At 45.2% G+C, this 22,908-nt stretch overlaps 1 protein-coding gene across 8 annotated transcripts in view; it reads left to right on the top strand.

Annotated features, from left to right (window-relative positions):
- mylk5 (myosin, light chain kinase 5) overlaps positions 1-22,418 on the top strand; it is a 43,562-nt gene extending 21,144 nt beyond the window's left edge. For 6 of the 8 annotated variants that reach the window (XM_069905026.1, XM_069905021.1, XM_069905025.1 and 3 more), the window contains 9 exons: positions 1,015-1,168; positions 3,161-3,460; positions 4,322-4,418; positions 7,764-7,967; positions 10,356-10,573; positions 13,108-13,231; positions 14,370-14,522; positions 15,754-15,874; positions 17,291-18,605. In XM_069905026.1, coding sequence (XP_069761127.1) covers positions 1,015-1,168; positions 3,161-3,460; positions 4,322-4,418; positions 7,764-7,967; positions 10,356-10,573; positions 13,108-13,231; positions 14,370-14,522; positions 15,754-15,874; positions 17,291-17,401 — 1,482 coding nt within the window. In that variant the 3' untranslated portion in view covers positions 17,402-18,605. Of the gene's footprint in view, positions 1-1,014; positions 1,169-3,160; positions 3,461-4,321; positions 4,419-7,763; positions 7,968-10,355; positions 10,574-13,107; positions 13,232-14,369; positions 14,523-15,753; positions 15,875-16,558; positions 16,657-17,290; positions 18,606-18,741 lie in introns of those variants that run through there. The other 2 variants (XM_069905022.1, XM_069905023.1) reach the window with 2 other exon arrangements.
- The last annotated feature ends 490 nt before the right edge of the window (positions 22,419-22,908 follow it).

The raw sequence follows: 22,908 nt of genomic DNA, 5'->3' as shown, positions 1-22,908 counted from the left end.
AACTGAGGTGGGGGAGGGGGATGCAGGAAATGTGGGTGGTTGATGTGGACTTGTTGGGCCAAAGGGTCAGTTTCCATAATTTTCTCTGCAAATTCAGTAGGGATTCTTGGCTCAGTGATAATCTTCTAAATTATTTTACTTGTTTGATTTTTTTTTTAAATAATTTCTAACTGATTTAAAAAAAATCTTTTATTTACCAGAATCCTTTTTTAATAACTTTTCAATTTTACTATTTCGATTGTTTGGAATTTAACAATTGTCAAATTGTCCCACTGTATTGATGGGAATTTAAATCTTCATTTAGATGTATAACCCATAACAGGCCTTTCTGGCCCACGATCTCATGCCTCCCAAATCGACCGACAACTGCCATATGTTTTGGTTGGAAGAAATCAAAGCACCCGGAGGAAACTCATGCAGACACGGGGAGAACATGCGAAACCCATATAGACAGTGCTGGAACCTGTATCGCTGCCGCTGTAATAGCGTTGCACTAAACACTAACTGTGTGGCCCTTTAAGTTGAACCACCCTGCATTGGGGCAGGGCTCATACCCTTCCCCGTGGTAGTGGCCATGGTACCCTTCCCCGTGGTAGTGGCCATGGTACCCTTCCCCGTGGTAGTGGCCATGGTACCCTTCCCCGTGGTAGTGGCCATGGTACCCTTCCCCGTGGTAGTGGCCATGGTACCCTTCCCCGTGGTAGTGGCCATGGTACCCTTCCCCGTGATAGTGGCCATGGAGATCTGTTTGCTCTGGGAAATGGCCGACAGTGAGATCTGCGATTATCATTTGGTGAGGCATTGTGGAGACCCAAGCATTGACTTAAATGCCCTGTAATCAACCAGTTCAATTTTTAAGCTACATTAAAACAGAAATATTCAATTGTGTTTAATATGCAATAGTTCTGTACCTTTACTTGCTCTTCTATTAAACATTCACGCACAATGTTTTCTCGGTTGAGTTGACATTCATCTGGAGTTCCACCATCCTGTCGCCTCATTCATTTACTTTAGGTTGTGAATAGCTCTCGAGTCTCTGTGGACACAACTGAAACTGGGACCAAACTCGTGATGAGAGCTGTGCAAGTGGGTGACGCTGGCCTTTACACGCTCATGGTGAATGACCGAAATGGAAATGTCCACCATCAGATCAGTTTGGCTGTTGTAGGTAGGTTAAACATTCTGCCTGGGATTTTAAAGTACTGATTAAGATAAAAGGACATATTTACAAATGATTTGAGTTCTACATTTTGAAGTTCTGCCCACTTGTCTCCTTGTCATTACACAAGAATGTGAGGCATGTCAGTAAGAAATGCCCTGTGCACTCCAAGGAGTGCTCTGGATGCTTGTAGAAGCCACGTACCACAGATGACCACAAACCCAAGACCTGACTGGCACGCAATTGATTAGTTCATACATTTGGAACTGAAAAAATGCCTGGAGGAAGAGGGTTAGGATAGATGGGTTGGGATTGGCAGTCGTAGAGAAGATGGCACTTTGGTCTGGAGGCTGGGATCAAGTAGGCACCTTGTACAGGTGAGATGTGCTGCTGAGGGACTGGAGATTGGATGCTCATCTGAGAGGGCATTGAAGGGTTGCAGGAGTGGTTGGGTTTCAAGGGATCAGAGGGTTATGAGGGGATCTGAAGTTGGAATTAGTTGAGGGCTTGCCCTTAGTTGAAGGGGAGGAAGGGTGGTGAGAGAGTGGTAGATAATAAAGGCTTTAAGTCCCTTCTCTTAGTAGCCTCTGTCATCACAGGGTTGTCATTACACTGTTGTCGTGGGGAAGATTTTGTAACTTCCCTGACAATGCGCCAAAAGTTTGGTGTAATTTCCTTTATTTGAAATCGTATCAAGTTGTGCACGTGGGACAGGTTCGCATGACAATTAGAGCAGCGCTGTTTCAGTGCAAGTGATTGGGGTTCCAATCCAGTGTTTGTAAGGAATTTGTATGTTCTCACCAGGTCCGTGTGGGTTTCCTCTGGGTCTAATGTTTTCTACCTCCCTTCAAAACATATGGGGATTGCAGGTCATTTAGGCGGCATGGGCTTGTGGCCTGTAACCATGCTGAATATGTGAATTTAAAGATTTTAAATTTAAATTCAGGAGGGATCAAAGTAGCTCTGGGAAATATATTTTGTAGAATATTGCAGTACAGTACTTGTCCTTCGGCTCATTATGTTATGCTAACCTATATATCCCTACTTCTCAACAATCTAACTCTTTCCTACCACTCACCCATAATCCTGCAGTTTTCTCTGTATCTACCTAAGAGTCTTTTGAATGCCGTTATTGTACCAGCCTCCACCACCACACCCAGCAATGCATTCCAGGTACCCACCACATGCAGTAAAAATAAAAACTTACCACCTCACCTGAGATGGATGTCCTGTGGTATTTGCAATTATCACCCTAGGAAAATGGTATTGGCTGTTCACCCCATCTCTTATTCATCAAGTATCCCCTCACCATTTGTTGCTCCAAGGCCCTAACTCTGTCAGCCTTGCTTCATAAGATGAGTTCTCCAATCCAGGAAACATCCTGGTAAATCTTCTCTCAAACTTCTACAGTCTTTTTGTTATGGGGTGACCAGAACTGCACCCACTATGCTCCAATTGTGGTCTTACCAGAATTTTATAGAGCTGCAAAATAACCTCACGGCTCTTGATCTCAGTCCCTCTACAAATAAAGGCCAAATGGGCAGTTAATTTTACAATCATTTGTGTGCTGATTAAAGCCAAAAGTTCTCAATCCAATTTCTAACCTGTTGTTTCAATATGTATGCAATTGCTGACTGTGGCACGATCAATGACCACTCGCAGACATGAACAAGTAGTCAAAGTCTTTAATAATTAGAAGACCCAGACATGCCTGTACGTGCCGCTGGCTCACACCCTAGGCAGGTCTGAGGGAGGAGACGAGGGCTCTCTGCCTTTATTAGGGGATCTTATGGGAAGGGGATACAGGTACAGAAGGTGGGCCAGCCTAGTGAGGACATGCCCACAGTACTATGTTCCACCACACTTGCCTGGGAAGTTCACCTCCTTTGGGTAAGAAGTTTCTTGTCTTACTAGAGTTGATCTCTCTGGAATGCATTGGCAGATAAATGACAATGTAAGAAATGTCAAATAGATTAAAACCCAGGTCCCAATTGTTCTCAGATAAACCAGAGCCTCCGGTGGGTAGGCCCTATGTCTCCGAGATTTGCAAGAGTTCCCTGAACCTGTCCTGGTCGGGCCCGTGTTACGATGGGGGCAGCGCCATCAAGCACTATGTCATTGAGGTGAAACAGTCTGGAGATTTGAAGTGGAGAATGCTGACTGATTCCTGCTGTGGCAATTTGTACCACGTGGACAACCTGAGACCCAGTGGAGAGTACAGGTTCCGTGTTTACGCAGTTAACGCACACGGCATGAGTGAAGCGAGTGAAGAATCCAAGTCCATCAAGTTTACTCATCAAGGTAAGCTGCAGAGTTTTTGATTTTTGACATGATGTTTGGCAGAGACACGTGGCTGAGGGTCCCATTCCTGTGCTGCACTGTTCCAACTCTGGACTTGAATTGTTTATTGCTACATGTGCCAAGTGAAGATTGTTAGTTAGTATGTTATCCAGGCAAGTCAAGCTGTTCTTATCTGGATATCACACAATAAAGTACAATGGCATCCATAATACCAGAAGACATCGAGATACTAAAAAGGATTCCCAGAAATCAGCCCAGGGTTGGGAAATGGGGGAAAGAGAAGAATTTTGAAAATTAAATTTAAAGATTTTTTTAAAAATTAATGTTCTTGCTGGATCCATTTAAAACCTGTGTCTCATTTGAAACCAATGCAGGTCCTCCTTTTCAATTGAGTGGTACCAAAAGGAAATATTTTTAACTACAGAAACAAACTGAAGCTCAAATTTGGCAGCAATTGTAGTACCAAAGGGTGTCTGTAGAGGGCAGTGTGCATGATATCACAAGGAGAATTAATACACAGTTTAAAACACCAAAAAAAGGCCCATGAAATCTGAAATAAATTAAAAAAACACAAAATGCTGGAGATTTTCATCAGCGGAGGGGAGTATCTGTGGAAAGAGAAACATTTGGTGTTTTGGGTGGCGTTCCAATGAAGCTGGAAATGTTGGCGGTTCCTCTTTCCACTGTCGCTGTTTGTCCAGCTCATATCATGGGCGGGCTGGGCAAGGTGGAGACTTGAACACTGAGGACAAGACCTGGGCACATCTAGTGTAGGGGGCATCGTGTGTAATAGAGCGTGGGTGCCGGGAATTGTCATTGCTGTTCATTGTTACCTTGCGGTATTTTCTTTTTCCTTTACAGAAGAGGAGGAGGAGGAGGAGGAGACAGACTTTTACGTAACGATTAAAACTTCTCAGAAGCTAACTGATCTGTACATACAGCAGGAATGTCTCGGCGTGTAAGTACTAATGTTGTCAAGTTTTTCTTCCTTGCCCAGTGTGGCACAGAGAGTCAGCCACACAGCATGTTAGGATCCCCAAAAGTAAATGCACCTAATGGTCATTTTGTCGTGTTCAACGTTTGTAACCACAAATAATGCAGATGCGTAAAATTTGCATTTGAGTTTGTTGTCCTTGCAGACGTAGAGAAGATTTTTAATTTTCCAGTTTACTCATGGATGGATGGGCGGTGAAGTTTAGTTGGTGTGTGCGAGGCCTAGATTCCTGTGGCAAGCCAATGGACTGAAAGAGAAAGAAACCATTCCTTTCTGTTGGACCTTTCACTAACTTGAGGTGCCAACGTACTTCACAATCCTAAATTTCATTCTGTGAAGGCACTGTTGAGAGACTGAAACTGGCTGTCTATTTGCACACCTGATTGATTCCTTTGAACGGCAATGAGAGGGTTGTTGGATAAACTGGTTGAGGGGTAAATGCTGGCAAGGGGACGAGGGAAAGCTCTTTGCATCTGCCGCATCTTTGCGAGCATCTGACCTGTCAATCAGAATTTCTCCGACAGTGCAGCACTCCCTCAGTACAACAGAGGTTTCAACCAAGATGCTGTTTTCAAATCTCCCAAGTGCAGTTATGTTGCAAAACCTTGTGCTGTGGATGATTAGGGGGGGGGGGGGGAAGGTGTGGGAACCAGAACTGTAAGGATGGAGGATCATGAGGAAGCAGGTGGGGGGGTTGCAAACATCTCCCACAGCTAATGCTCCAAATGTGAATCAGATTTAGTTGGGCAGAGAATTTTCTGGGGGTGTGGAGGAGGCAGGATTTTTCATTGGCCATCTAGTTACAAGCAAAGTTCTTTCTCCATTATTAAAGACAATCTAGTATTAAAGAAATGTAGTCTATTATTAAAATCTATAACTGTATGTTTTTCAATGCTCTGGGCAGGGAATTGATGAGAATGAGGGAAATAAAGCTAAGATTAATGTCTTCTTTCTTTGGCTTAGCTTCGCAGACGAAGATTTATGGAGGGGTAAATGTCCACGTCAGCTGCAGGCTCGTTTGTGGCTGACAAGTCCGATGCGGGACAGGCAGACACTGTTGCAGCGGTTGCAGGGGAAAATTGGTGGGTTGGGGTTGGGTGTTGGGTTTTTCCTCCTTTGTCTTTTGTCAGTGAGGTGGGCTCTGCGATCTTCTTCAAAGGAGGTTGCTGCCTGCCGAACTGTGAGGTGCCAAGATGCACGGTTTGAGGCGATATCAGCCCACTGGCGGTGGTCAATGTGGCAGGCACCAAGAGATTTCTTTAGGCAGTCCTTGTACCTCTTCTTTGGTGCACCTCTGTCTTGGTGGCCAGTGGAGAGCTCGCCACATAACACGATCTTGGGAAGGTGATGGTCCTCCATTCTGGAGACGTGACCTACCCAGCCGGGTTGGATCTTCAGCAGCATGGATTCGATGCTGACGGCCTCTGCCATCTCGAGTACTTCGATGTTGGTGATGAAGTCGCTCCAATGAATGTTGAGGATGGAGTGGAGACAATGCTGGTGGAAGCGTTCTAGGAGCCGTAGGTGATGCCGGTAGAGGACCCATGATTCGGAGCCGAACAGGAGTGTGGGTATGACAACGGCTCTGTATACGCTTATCTTTGTGAGGTTTTTCAGTTGGTTGTTTTTCCAGACTCTTTTGTGTAGTCTTCCAAAGGCGCTATTTGCCTTGGCCTGTTGTCTATCTCGTTGTCGATCCTTGCATCCGATGAAATGGTGCAGCCGAGATAGGTAAACTGGTTGACCGTTTTGAGTTTTGTGTGCCCGATGGAGATGTGGGGGGGCTGGTAGTCATGGTGGGGAGCTGGCTGATGGAGGACCTCAGTTTCCTTCAGGCTGACTTCCAGGCCAAACATTTTGGCAGTTTCCGCAAAGCAGGACGTCAAGCGCTGAAGAGCTGGCTCTGAATGGGCAACTAAAGCGGCATCGTCTGCAAAGAGTAGTTCACGGACAAGTTGCTCTTGTGTCTTGGTGTGAGCTTGCAGGCGCCTCAGATTGAAGAGACTGCCATTTGTGCAGTACCGGATGTAAACAGCGTCTTCATTGTTGAGGTCTTTCATGTAGGATTAGTGTAAATGGATATTTGATGCTTTGTGTGAACTCAATAAGGAACATTAGAAATAGGAGCAGGAGTCGGCCATTCGCCCGTCGAGCCATTCAATGTGATCGTGGCTGATCTGATAATTGACTCTACTCCATGGGTCAAAGAGCTTGTTTCCGAGTACTGTCTTTCTATGGCGCTTAAGAAATCTAGTGGAGATTTAATCCGGCACCATTGGAACCTGGGCATTGCCAAAACATAGAAAATGCCGGAAATTGACCCCCTAAGAGACCCCCCCCCCCCACCATGTAAACATATCAAAGGTAGATCAAAGCTTAAAACTGGAAATAATAACGTTTTACCATTAGCATAATGGTTAGCGCAACACCTTTACAGCACCAGTGATTGGGACTGGGGTTCAAATCCCGCACTGTCTGTAAGGAGTTTGTACTAACGGTGCCAGATTCAAACATGCCGGACCACGGGAGTTGCCAGTCCACAAAGCACTGGATATGAGAGGTCCAACCTATAATGAGAAAGATTCTTTCTCTGTTACTACACATAGTAGGCAAGTGTCCACCTATTCACCAAGTACCCCTGAACTCCCCTAACCTCTGGACTTGCCTGTTGCATCTCAGCTGCTGCCTTATTTGACAGGACCAATGATAAGTGGGTGAGGAGCCCATTTAGTAGTAATAATAATGGGACACCAGCACCGTTGTGTTGTTAACCAATGTGGCTGTGTTGCTTGCTGAGTGTTCCTTAGGCAACATGAATTTCCACTGGCCAAGCATAATGCAGTGCCCAAGTGGTGAACATAGTGGCTGTGGTGAACATAGAAAGCAACACCACAGGGCCCTTAGCCTATGATACCTGCGCTAAACATGATGCCAATGTAAGCTCATGCTCTATATCAGCCATTCTCAACTGGGGCTGTATTTAGTCAGTAGGAGAGAAGTACAGAAGAAACCAATTAAATTTGACTGCACTGCAGGAAAGGGGGCTCATCAGCTTTGAACAGAGCCCTAAGGGGGCCATAGTCATCAAAAGGTTGAGAATGCATGGTCTCCATCCCTCCATTTCCTGCTTGTTTGTATGCCTATCCCAAAATACTACGCAAATATTGCTTGTGTATTGGGAGTACATCAATAGACAGCATTGGAATGGACTCAAATATTAGTTGTCGAGCATCCACTGAAACACTATAAGTCTCTTCCAAATGGTCTCACACCCCAAGTAAATTTTATGGGTTTTTTTCCCCCCCCCAGAGGAACTTTTGGTAAAGTGTACAAGTTGTTGCAAAAGTCGAATGGAAAGATTCGGGCAGGCAAGTTCTACAAAGCCCGTACTCTGAAAGACAAGAAGAGCGCTCGTGGCGAGATTGAGATCATGAACTGTCTACACCACCCGAAGTTGGTGAAGTGCCTTGATGCCTTCGAGAGTCGGACTGAGATGGTCATGGTGATGGAATAGTAAGCAAGATATTGTTTATAAAAATCTTATTGATGAGAGGCTAGATAAAGCATCCAAAGGATGAGGTATGCTGATTCCTATCTCCACGGAAGCATTGCTGGAATACCTCGATCTATTCGTCCAACATGCATATAAAATACTTTCCACTGAAGACTAAGTAGAGTGAATTTAGTGCCTTTGACCAGGTACATTAGGAGGGAAGTTGCTAATGTGGATCAGTCATTGCTCTTGTACATTTTTTGGATGTGACAAAGATGGCAATGGACCAACAGATCTCGAGGTCGTGCAGATCAGATCCCACCACATGCAGATCAGATCCCACCACATGCAGATCAGATCCCACCACATGCAGATCAGATCCCACCACATGCAGATCAGATCCCACCACATGCAGATCAGATCCCACCACATGCAGATCAGATCCCACCACATGCAGATCAGATCCCACCACATGCAGATCAGATCCCACCACATGCAGATCAGATCCCACCACATGCAGATCAGATCCCACCACATGCAGATCAGATCCCACCACATGCAGATCAGATCCCACCACATGCAGATCAGATCCCACCACATGCAGATCAGATCCCACCACATGCAGATCAGATCCCACCACAATTCTATAAATTTCATCTGTTATGAATTTGCACCAAAATGTTACTAATGTCCCAAGGGTTAAAAGTTTGACTTGTGCAATGACTTGATGTGTGGACGTGAACCAATTCCGTCAATAATTCACAGTGCATAATATGTCATTCTTGACATTTGGGTCAATAAGACATGGGCCCATCAAGTCCAGTCCACCATTCCATTATGAGCTGATCCATTCTCCCACTCCCCTGCCAGTTCTTATGACATGTAGGGGCTTGGAGATGCCCTGACCTATTCAGTGGTGTCATTCAGAATGGGAAGTCCCGTTGCTATCCCTTGTAAATAATCCTGCTGTGTACGTGTGACTCACACATGCCACAGCCTTTGATCACAGAGCACGTCCTTACCTCTGGTTGTGTTGAACTCCGGGTGAGTTGAAGGATCTGTCCTCCACTTTAGCAGTAAGAACGTGAGAAATAGCAGCGGGAGTCGGCCACCTGCCCTGTCGCAGCTGCTCTGACATTCAATAAAATCATGGCTGTGGACTCCACTCCACTTACCCGCCTGTTCCCCTTCAAAAAATAATCCTCACACCAGATACCAAATCTATAATGCACCTAGCCCACGTCTGTCCTAATATTTGTGTGGTCACATTGATCTCTATGTGAACATTTCTGCAATTAGCTCCTTAACTGGCCTTCCCAAAGCACACAGCCCATGAGCCTGTGTCGCCTAAATATACCCAATTAACTTACAACCCCTCTCTGTACATTTTGAAGGGTGGAAGAAAACTGGAGCACCCAGTGGAAACCCATGCAGATATGGAGAGAACGTACGAAGTCCTTACAGACCATGCCAGATTCGAACCTCGGTTGCTGGCACTGTAACAGTGTTGCACTAACCGTGTTGCTTCTCCATCTTGTTTCGCACAGCACACTCCCTCTGTAATCTCCAATCCCTGTGATAATGGGAGAATGCGCAGTGGGTGAAACTCTGCGCTTCATGCTTCATTCCCCAGAGTTGGTACAAGCTCATTCATGGTCCTCCTGCCTGTAAGTTTCTGCTCTGAGAACATCCTCGGCAGAGAGCGGCACCTGAAAGGTGGAGGGACGCATAGATAAGAGGATGCTGAGAATCGCTGGGACAGAGTGGGCTGTGTCTGTGTTCCTCACTTCTAACATGTTTGCTTAGAACAGTGGTTTTCAAACATTTTCTTCCCACTCACAATCCACCTTAAGTAATCCCTGTGCCATCGGTGCTCTGTGATTAGTAAGGGATTGTTTAAGGTGGGATGTGAGTGAGAGGGAAGGTTGAGAATCACTGCTCCAGACCCAACTGTGACTGAAATATTTTGCTTAAGGAAAAATCATCATGGGCCCGTTCATTTTCTTTGGAGTTAGAAACTGTGCCCAATGAGATTACAATTAAAGCAGTGGTTTTCAAACTTTTTCTTTCCATTCACGTATCACCTTACTAATCACAGAGCATCTATGGCATAGGGAATGCTTAAAGTGGTATGTGGGTAGAAAGAAAAAGGTTTAGAAGAACAAAAAGACAATAAATGGGGAAGGTGTGACCACTATGTTTACAGAAGACAGATCCTGGCAACTGGTTGCCATTGCATCAAATAGATTTGCTGGTCTATCTCCAAAAGCCACGTTCTCCCAGGCAGAAGTGAGTGATTGCTGTGTTCTGATGTGTCTGGTGCGGGGTGTTTGGTTCGGTGCGGACTAGAAGGGCCTAATGGCCTGTTTCCGTGCTGTAATTGTTATGTTACGTTATGTGCTCTGCAGTGTCTCCGGAGGGGAGCTCTTCGAGCGTATCGTGGACGAGGACTTTGAGCTCACGGAGCCAACCTGTGTCTCCTACGTTTGCCAGATCCTGGAAGGGGTACATTTCATGCATCAGCAAAGCATTTTGCACCTGGACCTGAAGCCAGAGAACATTGTGTGTGTCAACAAGGAGAGCACACACATCAAAATTATTGACTTTGGACTGGCCCGGAAACTTGGTGAGTGTCACTTCTGGTCGTCTGCAAACGATGAAATTCTAATAAAAACACACAGAGGAATTTGGCCAGTCTCGCAGCCATAGGAGGTAAAGATATATTACCGACATTTCGGGCCTGAGCCTTCCTTCAAGGCAAGTGCTGTGGGAACAATAGTTGCAGGTACACAACTTCGATTATCCGAAATAGTCAGGGCTGGGCCTGTCAGATAAATGTTTTATTTTCGGAGAACTGGTCATTTTGTGAAAACAGCCCAATGGCAACAGCAAATCACTTGTATCAATGCTTAAAAAACAAGGGAAGGCTTTTTGTTTAATTAAAATAGTGTTTAATTCTCACCAAAAAAAAAATGCTGGCTGCAACAGCCCTGGTTTCCCGGGCCGGTGGAACACTCGGTTCCCGACCCGTGTCCCGACTCTGAATCCTCCCCTAGGCCTATAGCACATGAATACCAGGGAGTCCGGTGTGCGTCTGATAGTAGGCTGAAGGGCGGGTTCGGAGTCGGGAGCTCTGGTATGCCAAGGAGGGAATGCCGCTGAGCCCGTGGTCCCACTCCTGCCTGGGAGACTGCTCTCCTTGATGACGCCGGGGCGAGGGATTCTTCTGACTGCTTGCGGCTGGGCCACAGTTTGAGAGAGAGAGTTGGAGAGAAAAGTCAATAGGGGAAGTTGAAAAAGAAATGGAAAGAGAGAGGGGAGGGAGTTTCCAGAAACGAGGACAATTGTTGTTCAAGTTTCATGTTGGGTAAAATTTTTTTCTATCTTTGAGGTCAGTTCAGTTCCGAAGATGAATGAGGATTTCTGATTTGTTTTGGACATCCTCATTTATCTGAAATTTTTTTTTAAATTTGGATAAATGAGGATGATTTGCATGTTACACTGTACAGAGGGACCTGCATTCATGCACGATCTTGGAATGTTGCAAGCGATTTGTAGCATTTTGATTAGGAAATTTCCTCTTCTCTCCATTTAAACTCTTGCACATAATGATAATTGAAATCAAACCCTGTGTGTGTGTGTGTGTGTGACATACACGTAATCAGCATTAATGGAGGTACAGCTTGTGGGAAAAATGCTTCAGTTCAAGGCAATGGAATGGCTTGCATATATGCATTACATCTTCTTTATGAATGAGGCAGCTGGTTCTTGACCACTGCAGCTAGAAAGATGGGAGTCAAGAGATGTACTTAAATCTGATGAATTCACGATGCATTTGTTCAAGTTAATTCATTCATTACTTTTGTTAATTTTATTTTTGATTTTTCTTTTTTAAAATTACACAGTCCTCCTGGATTTGTTCCTTGGTCAAACTGTGGCTTGGCTATCAGGTGTTTTCAATTGTCTCAGGGTGGGGCTTCTTGTGCCTCACCCCAATGCGAGGGCATTATATTTTGTAAAGGTGAGGAAGACTTGATGCTGATGGATTCAGGAATAGGGAGTCTGTGCTGTGGTTTACACTCCAGTAATGGATTCTAGGAAGTTCTTTTAACAATTCCAGGCATTTTGTTTGGTTGGAACTCCCTGCTTGCAGTGATTAATATCAAAGTTAATATTTTGAGTTGAAACATAACTTTTTTTTCTCTTTCCCCAGATTCTTTCTGATCTGCTGAGTGTTTCCAGCAATTTCTGTTTTGTCGAGATATTTTAATGATCCATTTCACTAACTATATTTGGCCACTTTTTCTAATCTCGTGTCACGTTGTTAAGCTTTATTTGAAAACTTTCTTGTAAGCTGTCTGAGGAGAAGTGTTGCTAGGTAAGAAAAAGGACTTGTAAATGTTCATTGTTGCTGTCAAAACCTAAGAGGACAAGCCCCCTGAGCATGTCAGAGATTGATATCCCATCATGAGCGACTGGTATCCAACATTGACAAAGCACGTCAAGAGTCTATGAAGTCTTCTTCACATGCTTGAATGAGAACAGCTCAATATTCAAGCTTTGTTGCCCTGACCTAGAGCACGGCCTCACTAAGTACCATTGATGAAATGCCCGGCATTTGTTCCCAAGAGTACTGCTGACCAAGGCAATTCTGCACCCTCTATCATGTAGCATTATTACCATGTGTGAAAACCATTATACCCTAGTTCATGTCCAAGTTATCCGCATCCTGGCTGGGAAATAAATTACTGATCCCTCATGGTTGTTGAATCAAATGTCTGTTTCAAATGCGAGTAGTTCTGCAGAAGAAATTAGAAACTGTCCTCAAGCTCACAGTTGGAACAGCCACAGCTTAGCTGAACGGGTCACTCAGAACTGTGCAGGTGTGATGTGCTCTCCCTCTCTCTCCCCTGCACAAGTACAAAGTGTATGCACATTTATTTATATACAGTAATCAAAGGTTAGACAGGATAGTCTCTTTTTTACAGTGCTAACCTTGTGATCTAAACGGGTCCATCATCAAAAGTTAACTAGCTGAGGAATTAAGTTGTGTACATTTATTTCTGTCTGTTCCATTTTCTTGGATAGTGACCTGGCTCCACTCAGTGGCCTTGAGTGGTACTGCAGGTTGCCCTGACACTGCCTCCTTTCCTTCTGCAGATTCCAGTCGGTCAGTGAAAGTCTTGTTTGGAACACCGGAGTTCGTGGCACCAGAAGTCATCAATTATGATCCAGTAGGATTCCCGACGGACACTTGGAGCATCGGAGTTATCTGTTACATCCTGTAAGTGAATGCAGCTACTGTCACGACCTGTGCACCACTCCATTCTCCATTATTCATCTTTGTTTCCTTATCAAACTATTTTCCCGCTTTCCATCTCTCCATTTAATCTTGACTGTGTCCTGATTTTCGTCACTGATTTTGTCATTTGCTGTGATTTGTCACCCAACATATTAGACTACTGTCCAAGGGGTTACTGACAGATCCATCACTCAGCTACAAGAAATAGGACTTTGGTCTCAAAGTTCAAATATAAGATTTGGTCATCCATGACAACCCTGAGATTTTTTATCCTGAAACTGGAGGAAATCCACACAAAAACAGGAAAATATGAGCTCCCTACAGACTGTGCTGGATTCAAACCTGGGCCACTGGCATTGTAACAGAGTTCCGCTAACCGCTATGCTAACGGAGCTGAATTTCAAGTCAACTTTGTGGAAATGCAAGGCATGGTCCTGATGTCCTTGCCTACGTCATTTCACCAGCAGGATAGGCCGCTGGTAGAACTTCTGCCTTACAGTGACAGCGACCTCAGTTTGATCCTGACCTGTGACACTGTCTTTGGGGGGGGGGGGGTTCTGAGCATCCTCCCTGGGATTGTGCGAGTTGACTCCGATTTCTTCCTACGTTCCCAAAGAAAGACGTGCAGGTTTGTGTCTTAATTTGCTGATGTAAATTGCTCATTGTGTGTAGATGAGTGATGGAATTTGGAGGGGGCGGGGGGCTGTTGATGGGAATGTGGGGGAGGGGGGGGACATGGTGTAGGTTTCAGTAGTTTAATGGGTGTCTGCTTGTCTGCATTGACAGTGGGCTGAAGAGTCTGTTTAACTTCTGTACCTCTATGGTTCCTTCAATAAAAACCAAAATCGACCAGAAATGAGCCTCTGGGGTAGAAGTGGAATAAAGTAAGGTGTGCTTGAAATTTGGTTCTGTGCATGTCATTGGAAACAAGTTTCAGGTCCAGAGAACAACATGCAGCCGCTGCTCTCAGGTGCACGTTATTATGAGTGAGTGGGAGCCCCTCCCATTCTGTTCACCCATCGACACTGCTCTCCAATCTGACCGCAGATGGTAAGTACCTCACTCTTGCAGTGCTCCTTGGGATATCTGAACTTTGAGTGTGAAATCTGTTCCGTTCCAGGCTAAGTGGCTTGTCTCCATTCCAAGGTGAGAGTGACACCGATACCCTGAGTAATGTCACTGCTGTTTCTTGGGAATTTGATGAGGATGCTTTTGCCGGGATCTCTGAAAATGCCAAGGATTTTATCACCTGTTTGTTGCAGAAAGATATGAGGTAAAGGAGCCTTTCAAATTTTCCCTCGTAGCTCCCCACACCTGCTTTCGTGGGCAGCTATCCTTTTTGCTTCTCTGACAACTTCCTGTGTAATACCTTACAGACTGAGTTTGGCTGAATTGCTCAGGGTTGCATGTGGGTGAAAGCTCCTGCATCTCCTTTCGAACTGGTGAGTGGCCAAATCCCCACACTGCTTCTCACTTTGATTCAGACGAGCCTGGGGAACCTGCTCTAGAGCAGCCATTCTCAACAAGTGCCCCTGCGGACCAGACCACGTTTAAATAAAAGCCTTGTTTTCTTTTCACCTCGCGTAACCTAATTTTTTTTTAATGGTTTTTTTAATGTAGTTGGTAAGTATGGAAGTAACCAAAACTTGACTCCTTCACTGGGAAGGGGGCCCATAAACTTCAAGCAGAGTTCCTAGGAGGGTCATAGCCAAAAAAAGGTTGAGGATGGCCACTCACAGTTCGATTGAAACATGACAGGCTGCAGACACTGTGATTGCAGTAAACACACCGAAATGCTGGAGGAACCATTATAGGAGACCGATCTGGTGCCGACGTTTCGGGTCTGAGCCCTTCTTCAACGAAAAATCAGATATATCAGAAAGTCTCAGAATTCAAACAATGGGAGCAGAATCCAGACCAACAGAAGGAGTTAATTGGATGTGATAAAGGACTAGGTAGAATTTATCATGTCTGTGTGAAAGGAGACCGGGAACGGGGAGACGACGGGGGAAGAAGGGAATGGGTTTTACCGAAAGAAGTTGATATTGATGAGGGCGCCCAGTCTGAAGATGAGGTGTTGTTTCTCCAATTTACGGGTGGTCTCAGTCTGGAAGGATGTGAGACCATGGGCAGACATGTCAGCAAGGGAATGGGATGGAGAATTGAAATGGGCGGCCACTGGGCGAAGCAGAGCTGAGGCGCTCAACAAAACAATCTCCCAGTCTGCGCCCAAGCTCTCCGATGTAGAGGAGACTCACAGTTTGATCTTCCTGGCCTTTTGTTTTCTTGTTTGAATGATCACAAACTACAACCAACTAGTGGCTCAGAGATCTGATTCATGTTGTTGCTTCAGATATATGGACTCTATCAAAGCGATTCAATAAAACTGGAGCAATGTTTGTTTTCCTGAACCTTTGGTGTCATTACAAGTTTGTGTAAAGGTCTTTTTCACAAGTGCTTGATTTATTTAACTTTTTGCCGATTTTACTTTAATCTCCATTTAGAAAGCGTTTAACCTGTGAGGACTGTTTAAACCATCCCTGGCTTCAGAGCACAGAACAAGGTTCAGCCAAGATGCTGTCAAAGGAGAGAATGAAACGATTCTTAGCTCGGCAGAAATGGCAGGTGAGGACCTTCGCAGTAAAATGAGAAGTTGCTTCCCTTCCAGCAGAAAGACCGACATGGGTTGAAGGAAGGGAAGTCTGCTCACGTTTTGGGACCTCATTCTTCCCACAAGGTCCGACAGTACAAGGGCTGGAAGAAACATGGGGCACGTTACCAAAGGGCTGAGAGTTAACCAGAAATGACAAATGTGGCCCTTGGTCCTTTCAGAGATTGACCTTATCTATTGACTTTCAAGCTAATGTCAGGATCTGTGCAAAGAAGATTCTGTTTCTTTGGCTGGGTTCCAAAAGGTTTATCGGACTGGCCCTATTGAAATTCAGGTCCTTGATGGTCACCTCTTCTAGCTCAGGATTCCATCTGAAAGCTATTTCTTAATTGTTTCTTTCCTAATTATCCAGGAATATGACCCACATCATTCCATGTTGCCACTTTACATGGACACATGGAATATTATAATGCAGTTCAGGCCCTTTGGCCCAGGATGTTGTGCTGACCTCTATAGACATAATAATAAACCCTCCCTACCTCATAACAATGTCCCTGCCTAAGAGTCTCTCTTAAATGACTCTATTGTTCTAGCCTCCACCCCTGCCATGCATTCCAGGCACCCACAACCCTCTTTTTTTAAAAAAAAACCTACCCCTCATGTCTCCCCCTAAACTTTCGTTCCTTCACTTTGTACAGATGTCCTCTGATGTTTGCCTTTCCCGCCCTGGGGAAACGGGCCGGCTTAGATAAGGTGCCAGCCAGCAGTAGCAAATATTAGAGGATATTTGTTTAAGGTGAGTGGAGAAAAGTTTTGGTGTTTTTTTTTTACACAGAGTGGTGGGTTCCTGGAATGCATTGTTGGTGGTGGTGGAGGCTGGTACAATAGGGACAGGCAACAAGTTCTTAGATAGGCACATAGATGTAAGAAAAATACAAAGTTAAACAGGAAAGGATTAGATTGTTGTGGAGTTGGTTTGTATAGGTCACCCCAACATTGTGGGTTGAAAGGACCTGTTCTGTGCTGCGGAGCAAAACACAAAAGTCTACAGATGCTGTGATTCTAGTTAAAAATCACACAGAAATGCTGGAGGAGCTCAGCTGGTCTTGCAGCATCCACAGGAGGTAAAGCTGTATAACCAATGTTTCCTGCATTTTTTTTTTACTCACAAGGGCTCAGGCCTGAAATGTTGGTGAGTGATTATCGTCTTTTGCATGTTGGTCTGTTTCCCTCCCCCGCCCCCCCCCCCCCCCCCCCACCCACAAAGATTTTTACTCGTAACTTAACAAAGGGCTCAAGTCCAAAACACTGGTTGTCCTCACTTCCTGTGGACGCTGCTGAGTTCCTCCAGCATTTCTGTGTTATTACCGGACTGTTCAATGCCCTCTGATTGCGGTGAAGTGTGAAGCTGTATGTGTGTTTTGTTGCAGAAAGCAGGGAAGGCACTTCTTGCCCTCAAAAGGCTGGCTTTCTCGATAAACAAGCAGGATGACTCAGAATCTGTGCTTGGCGCTCCGAAAAGACATGGTGCATCCACGTGAATGAATTCAAGGAAGTAATTGCCATGAAGTCCACCGTATGGTGGGCTCTTTGTTCAAGATCCATGTTTATTTATCATTTCTCCTTTGAACATCGATCTTGGGGGAATCCATCTATCAATATATTTTGTAATCAAACATTCAGAACTATATATCAGGATAAATGATGAACAGTGTTTCTCCATCCTTCACAGAGTTCATTCTTCTACAAAATGTCATTCCTTAACCAGGATTAATAGCAATTGTCCTATTGATACCTCTGGCAACTAATAATGACTGCCTCTGTTTCCAAAAATAATGTTCATCACCCAGGTTGAATGCTCCCATGCATAAGTTTCACTGAGTGAGTGTCCTGACCATAATTCCAGGAGTTTTCATAATTTCCATAATTTTTGCTGGCATGTGTGTGTAAAAATATAATTGGGAATGTGCATTGGTGTCAAAATCCCAGGAGTGAAACATTCTAGCTGTGGGCCACCCGGGCATTGAACACTGAAACAGATAATTGGGGCAGTGCTGATCGCCACAGCATGGGAAGTAAGTGACTGACTGAGCAGGAGAGAGGGTCGAGGTGACTCGCCAGGATTGAAGGACTTTTATTATGGGGAGAGATTGGATAGGATGGGGCTTGTTTTCTCTGGAGCCAAGGAGACTGAATGGGAACCTGTCAGAGGTATACAAAATTATGGGGGGCTTGAATAGGATAGTCAGATCCTTTGATCCACAGATGGGTATCAAAAAAAAAAGTCTGTATAGGTTTAAGGTGAGAAGAAACCTCTTAAAAGGAGATTTTGAAGATTTTTATACAGTGGCTCAGGGCCTGAAACTCACTGCCAGAGGAGATGGTTGAGCTAGATACAACTAGACATTTAGACAGGCACTTAAAATAGGGAAGGCATGAGGACAGGAAATTGGGATTTGTGTCGATGGCAAAAGGTCAGCATGGATCTGATGTGCCAAAGGGTTTGCAATGCACAAAGGGCTGGAGAAACTCGGTGTGTCACGCAGCATCCTTGGGAGATAAAGGGTGGCCAATGCTTCAGGTCTGGGCCCTTCAATGTGTTTCTGTGCTGTACAAACTCTTTGTCAGGATCTCCCCGGCCTTTACTGAAGTCGTCCGTGTTGCATCCCTTTACCTTTGTTATTTATTGTTTCCACCCAAAACTGATGTTCCTGGAAACGGAGAAAATAAAGGATCCTACTTCAACTCTCTAGCTCATTGGTTGTGATTGTACATGGTCCTTGCCTTCTGCTCCTCCCATCTCAGTTTCAGGAGGTGTGAAGGCAAGTCAAACTCAGCACCTGAACAATGTGAAGCAGTATTTATTTCTATTTTGATGCAGAAAGCAAGGAAGATCTCAAAAGAATGGCTTTCCCCATGAAGCAGGCGGGATGGCACGGAATCTCTGCTTGACTCGAATAACAGAAAATGGTCACCGAATGAGTTTCGATTCAGAGAAATAATTCAGAGGAAATTATGGTTCAACAAAGTTTTGGAGGACCTGGAAGGCAGTGCAAGCTGCCTGCAATATCGTATTGAAGGTGTCAAACTCTCAGTTCTCAATTGGAGTTGAGGTGCTTGCCTTAGTTGTGTTGACAGCATGAAACACCACGGTCTGTAATGCTGGAGGGACTCCGCTGGTCTCACTGCATCCACAGGAGGTCAATAGTTGCAGGTATCTGAATCAGCCGGTTTCTTAGATTTCACTGATCTTTTTGTGCATTTATTTTTAAAGATGGTGATAGATTTGCATGTTACATTATACAAAGGGACCTGCAATTATAAGGATCGTTGGTGATCTTGATGCGCTGGAAGCACTGCAGAATTTAGATAGGAAATGGCATTTGTAATTCTTTGCTTTTAATTACATCCCAATTCTTCATTTAAACACGTGCACATAATGATAATTGAAATCAAACCCTGTTTTTAAAAAAAAACTTGAATAGGTCGTAATCAGGTTTAGTAGTGGTACAGCTTGTGGGAAGGGTGTTTCAGTCAAAGGCAATGGGATAGTTTGTCTACCGATGGCTTGCATTGCATCTTCTGTATAAGGGATGCAGATGGTTCTGGTCTACTGCAGTTAGAAAGATGGGAGTCCAGAGGTGAGCATATGCGTCGTGTATTCACTAGTGTTTGCAGATTGAGTGTCCTGTGTTGCATGAGGGTCTGATGAAGACTGGCTTCAAGGAGGTTGAACACTGGCAGGCTGTACCCACTGGCATCTGTCCTTCCCTATTAGATGATCACTTTATTCCTAAGGGGCACCAGTCTCTAGATAAGTTCCTGTCCTGTCTGCCCCACTCACACTGGCCAAGCCCACTCCCTCCATGATCTAATTTGGGCGGCACGGACCAGTGGACCGAAATGGCCTGTTACTGTTGTTACGGGCCCAGAGGACCACAAAATCCAGCATCAACATAAATTCACCAAGACAAATGGTTACTTAAACAAAAGTTGCTTTTAATTATCTTTAAACATGAAAACATGATCAAACTTTATCTTATTACCATTAATTTAACCGATCAACCCCCCCTCCCCCTCTAATTCTAAGCACATGTAATTCTTTGATTTACAGTCCAATCTCACTTCTCATTCCTCCAAGTTCACTGGTATCAGGCAATTCATCTACTGTGCACAGAATTTAACATTTATGTGTTTCACTAGGCTTTGGTGCTTGAAAGATTAAATGGTTACCACTCAGGAAGATTCTTGTTGGTTTTCAGAGAGATTTGTTGCTCGTTGGGCGCAAACTGACTCCTTCTGATCAGCCACAGCAGTGTCTTGCCGAAGAAACTTGCCCCATCAGGGTTTTCCAAATGATGATCTCTTTCTTTCAGCTCACCAGAGTTCCTTTTGGTTTCCCTTATTTCAAGCCATCTCCTCTTGTATTGTCCACAAGAGCTAAGAACTCAAAATGGGGTTTTCCACCAGTTTGCCAGCTTGTCATCCTCCAGTCCCAGCTGTTGCTGCTAAATAGCTCTCTCTCGCGCTCTCTCGCGCTCTCTCGCGCTCTCTCGCGCTCTCTCGCGCTCTCTCGCGCTCTCTCGCGCTCTCTCGCGCTCTCTCGCGCTCTCTCGCGCTCTCTCGCGCTCTCTCGCGCTCTCTCGCGCTCTCTCGCGCTCTCTCGCGCTCTCTCGCGCTCTCTCGCGCTCTCTCGCGCTCTCTCGCGCTCTCTCGCGCTCTCTCGCGCTCTCTCGCGCTCTCTCGCGCTCTCTCGCGCTCTCTCGCGCTCTCTCGCGCTCTCTCGCGCTCTCTCGCGCTCTCTCGCGCTCTCTCGCGCTCTCTCGCTCTCTCTCGCGCTCTCTCGCGCTCTCTCGCGCTCTCGCGCTCTCTCGCGCTCTCTCGCGCTCTCTCGCGCTCTCTCGCGCTCTCTCGCGCTCTCTCGCGCTCTCTCGCGCTCTCTCGCGCTCTCTCGCGCTCTCTCGCGCTCTCTCGCGCTCTCTCGCGCTCTCTCGCGCTCTCTCGCGCTCTCTCGCGCTCTCTCGCGCTCTCTCGCGCTCTCTCTCGCGCTCTCTCTCGCGCTCTCTCTCGCGCTCTCTCGCGCTCTCTCGCGCTCTCTCGCGCTCTCTCTCGCGCTCTCTCTCGCGCTCTCTCTCGCGCTCTCTCGCGCTCTCTCGCGCTCTCTCGCGCTCTCTCGCGCTCTCTCGCGCTCTCTCGCGCTCTCTCTCGCGCTCTCTCTCGCGCTCTCTCTCGCGCTCTCTCTCGCGCTCTCTCTCGCGCTCTCTCTCGCGCTCTCTCTCGCGCTCTCTCTCGCGCTCTCTCTCGCGCTCTGAGAAAAGTCTGTTTGATCTCTCTGCTTGCAAAACCACATGACCCTCTTAAAACAGCAAACTGCACTCCGACAAGACTGTGGCTCTGGTCCCAATCCTCTGAGATCTTTCACCTGTTGCTTTCCAAAACAACAATCTATTAGTAAATTGTCCAAAGCTTTTGCAAAGGCCCTCGGAGCCTGAACTGTCTGGCTTGAGCAGAGCTCCAATACTTTAAATGAGACCTGTTTTGAAGTGTTTGTATGTGACCTAAAAAAAACCTGCCACAATTTATCTCCTTTAAAACATCTATATACAACATAATATGTCACACCATGCTGTATGTCTACATTTTTAAAAATTAATATACTTTGCAATAAGGACTTGAGCCCGAAACATTGGTGATCTATCTTTACCCCTCTGGACGCTGCAAGCCTAGTTGAGTTCCTCCAACATTTCCGTCTTTAAGGGCTGACTGGGTTTAGGACTAGTAGGGGTGAGTTACTATTCCTAACTACTGAATATTCCTTCCATTGATTTTGTAAATGAGGAAATTCTAGTTGGCAAGTTGAAACTTTTCTAAAGTGTTTCTGGGTTTCCTAGTTCTCATCTGGGGCTTTGTCATTCTTGCTGCCCTCTCCATCTCTCATACCCTCTCTTTCACACACCCCATTCTTCTCCTGCCCTCAGCCATCCCCTCCCACACACGACGCCTGCCTTCCACCTCCCCATTCTTCACTTTCAGACAGGTCTGGTGTGCATCCCTTCCGCACCCATTCCACAACCTTCAGCCCCTTAGCTTACAATGGTTCCAGATTACAGTAGTTTCCATTCCTGGAGCTGGTGATGGTTCCAGCCGCAGTTCTGAGCCAACAGGGACTCTCTGTCCTGATGTGAAATGAAAAGGAAAAACGTTCTGAAAGTTGCTCTACCAGAGTAATGAACTTTATTGCAAAACATCATCTCGGCAATAGCAAGGGAAAATAATTACAAAGTAAGTTGGTTATGATGTTGGTGAATGGCATTTGATTAATATTTAACTTGATACACAAAGACTGCATAAATTTGACTCTGTTGCTAAATCCTGAGAGAATAACACTGATTACAAGTTGGGGTATGAACATTTTGTAATCATGGCTGAAAATTCATAACCAAAAACTCCTAGGATAAATGCATGAAGCCCAAAAGCAAGGGTTCTGCACATCATTAATGCTGTACAGATTCATTTGAGTTTGTTTATTATTAATACAATTGTATATGCACGACTTAACGTAACAGCGATCTTCAGTCCTTGGTGTAAAAACATGCAAACACTTGTCTCGACACAGCACAGAGTTGATTTCATGTAAACAAACATTTCTTAAATGCATCCACAGTTCAGTGTTGTTTGGGATGTTTCCTATATGCCCAGGCATAGATTTCTGAGTTCACAAAAGTCGTTACTATCCAGTTCCCCAATCTCTAAGCTGGTTTGAATGATTTTAACCACCTAGAATTCTCAATAGAATTTGTGGCCACCTTCCCTGAAGATTAAACTTATTCATTAGCCCCACAGGGCGAAATGATGCAGTGCTTACTGGGTCAAAAAAATACATGGGTTTAGCATTGCACTCCCTTTCTTGGCCTTGATTAGCCCCAGTAAGATTTATATGCAGTACATGTATAAAAACAAATAAATATTGTTAAACAAATAGTAGCATCTCAGAGGGATTGTATGAACAGTTCATCAGTCGTTCGGCATTCTCACTGCCCATGGGAAG

Source organism: Narcine bancroftii, chromosome 12 (genome assembly GCF_036971445.1).
Source record: "Narcine bancroftii isolate sNarBan1 chromosome 12, sNarBan1.hap1, whole genome shotgun sequence".
NCBI lineage: Eukaryota > Metazoa > Chordata > Chondrichthyes > Torpediniformes > Narcinidae > Narcine > Narcine bancroftii.
Note: the sequence above shows the minus strand (reverse complement) of the source record. Positions and strands in the feature narration are given on the sequence as shown.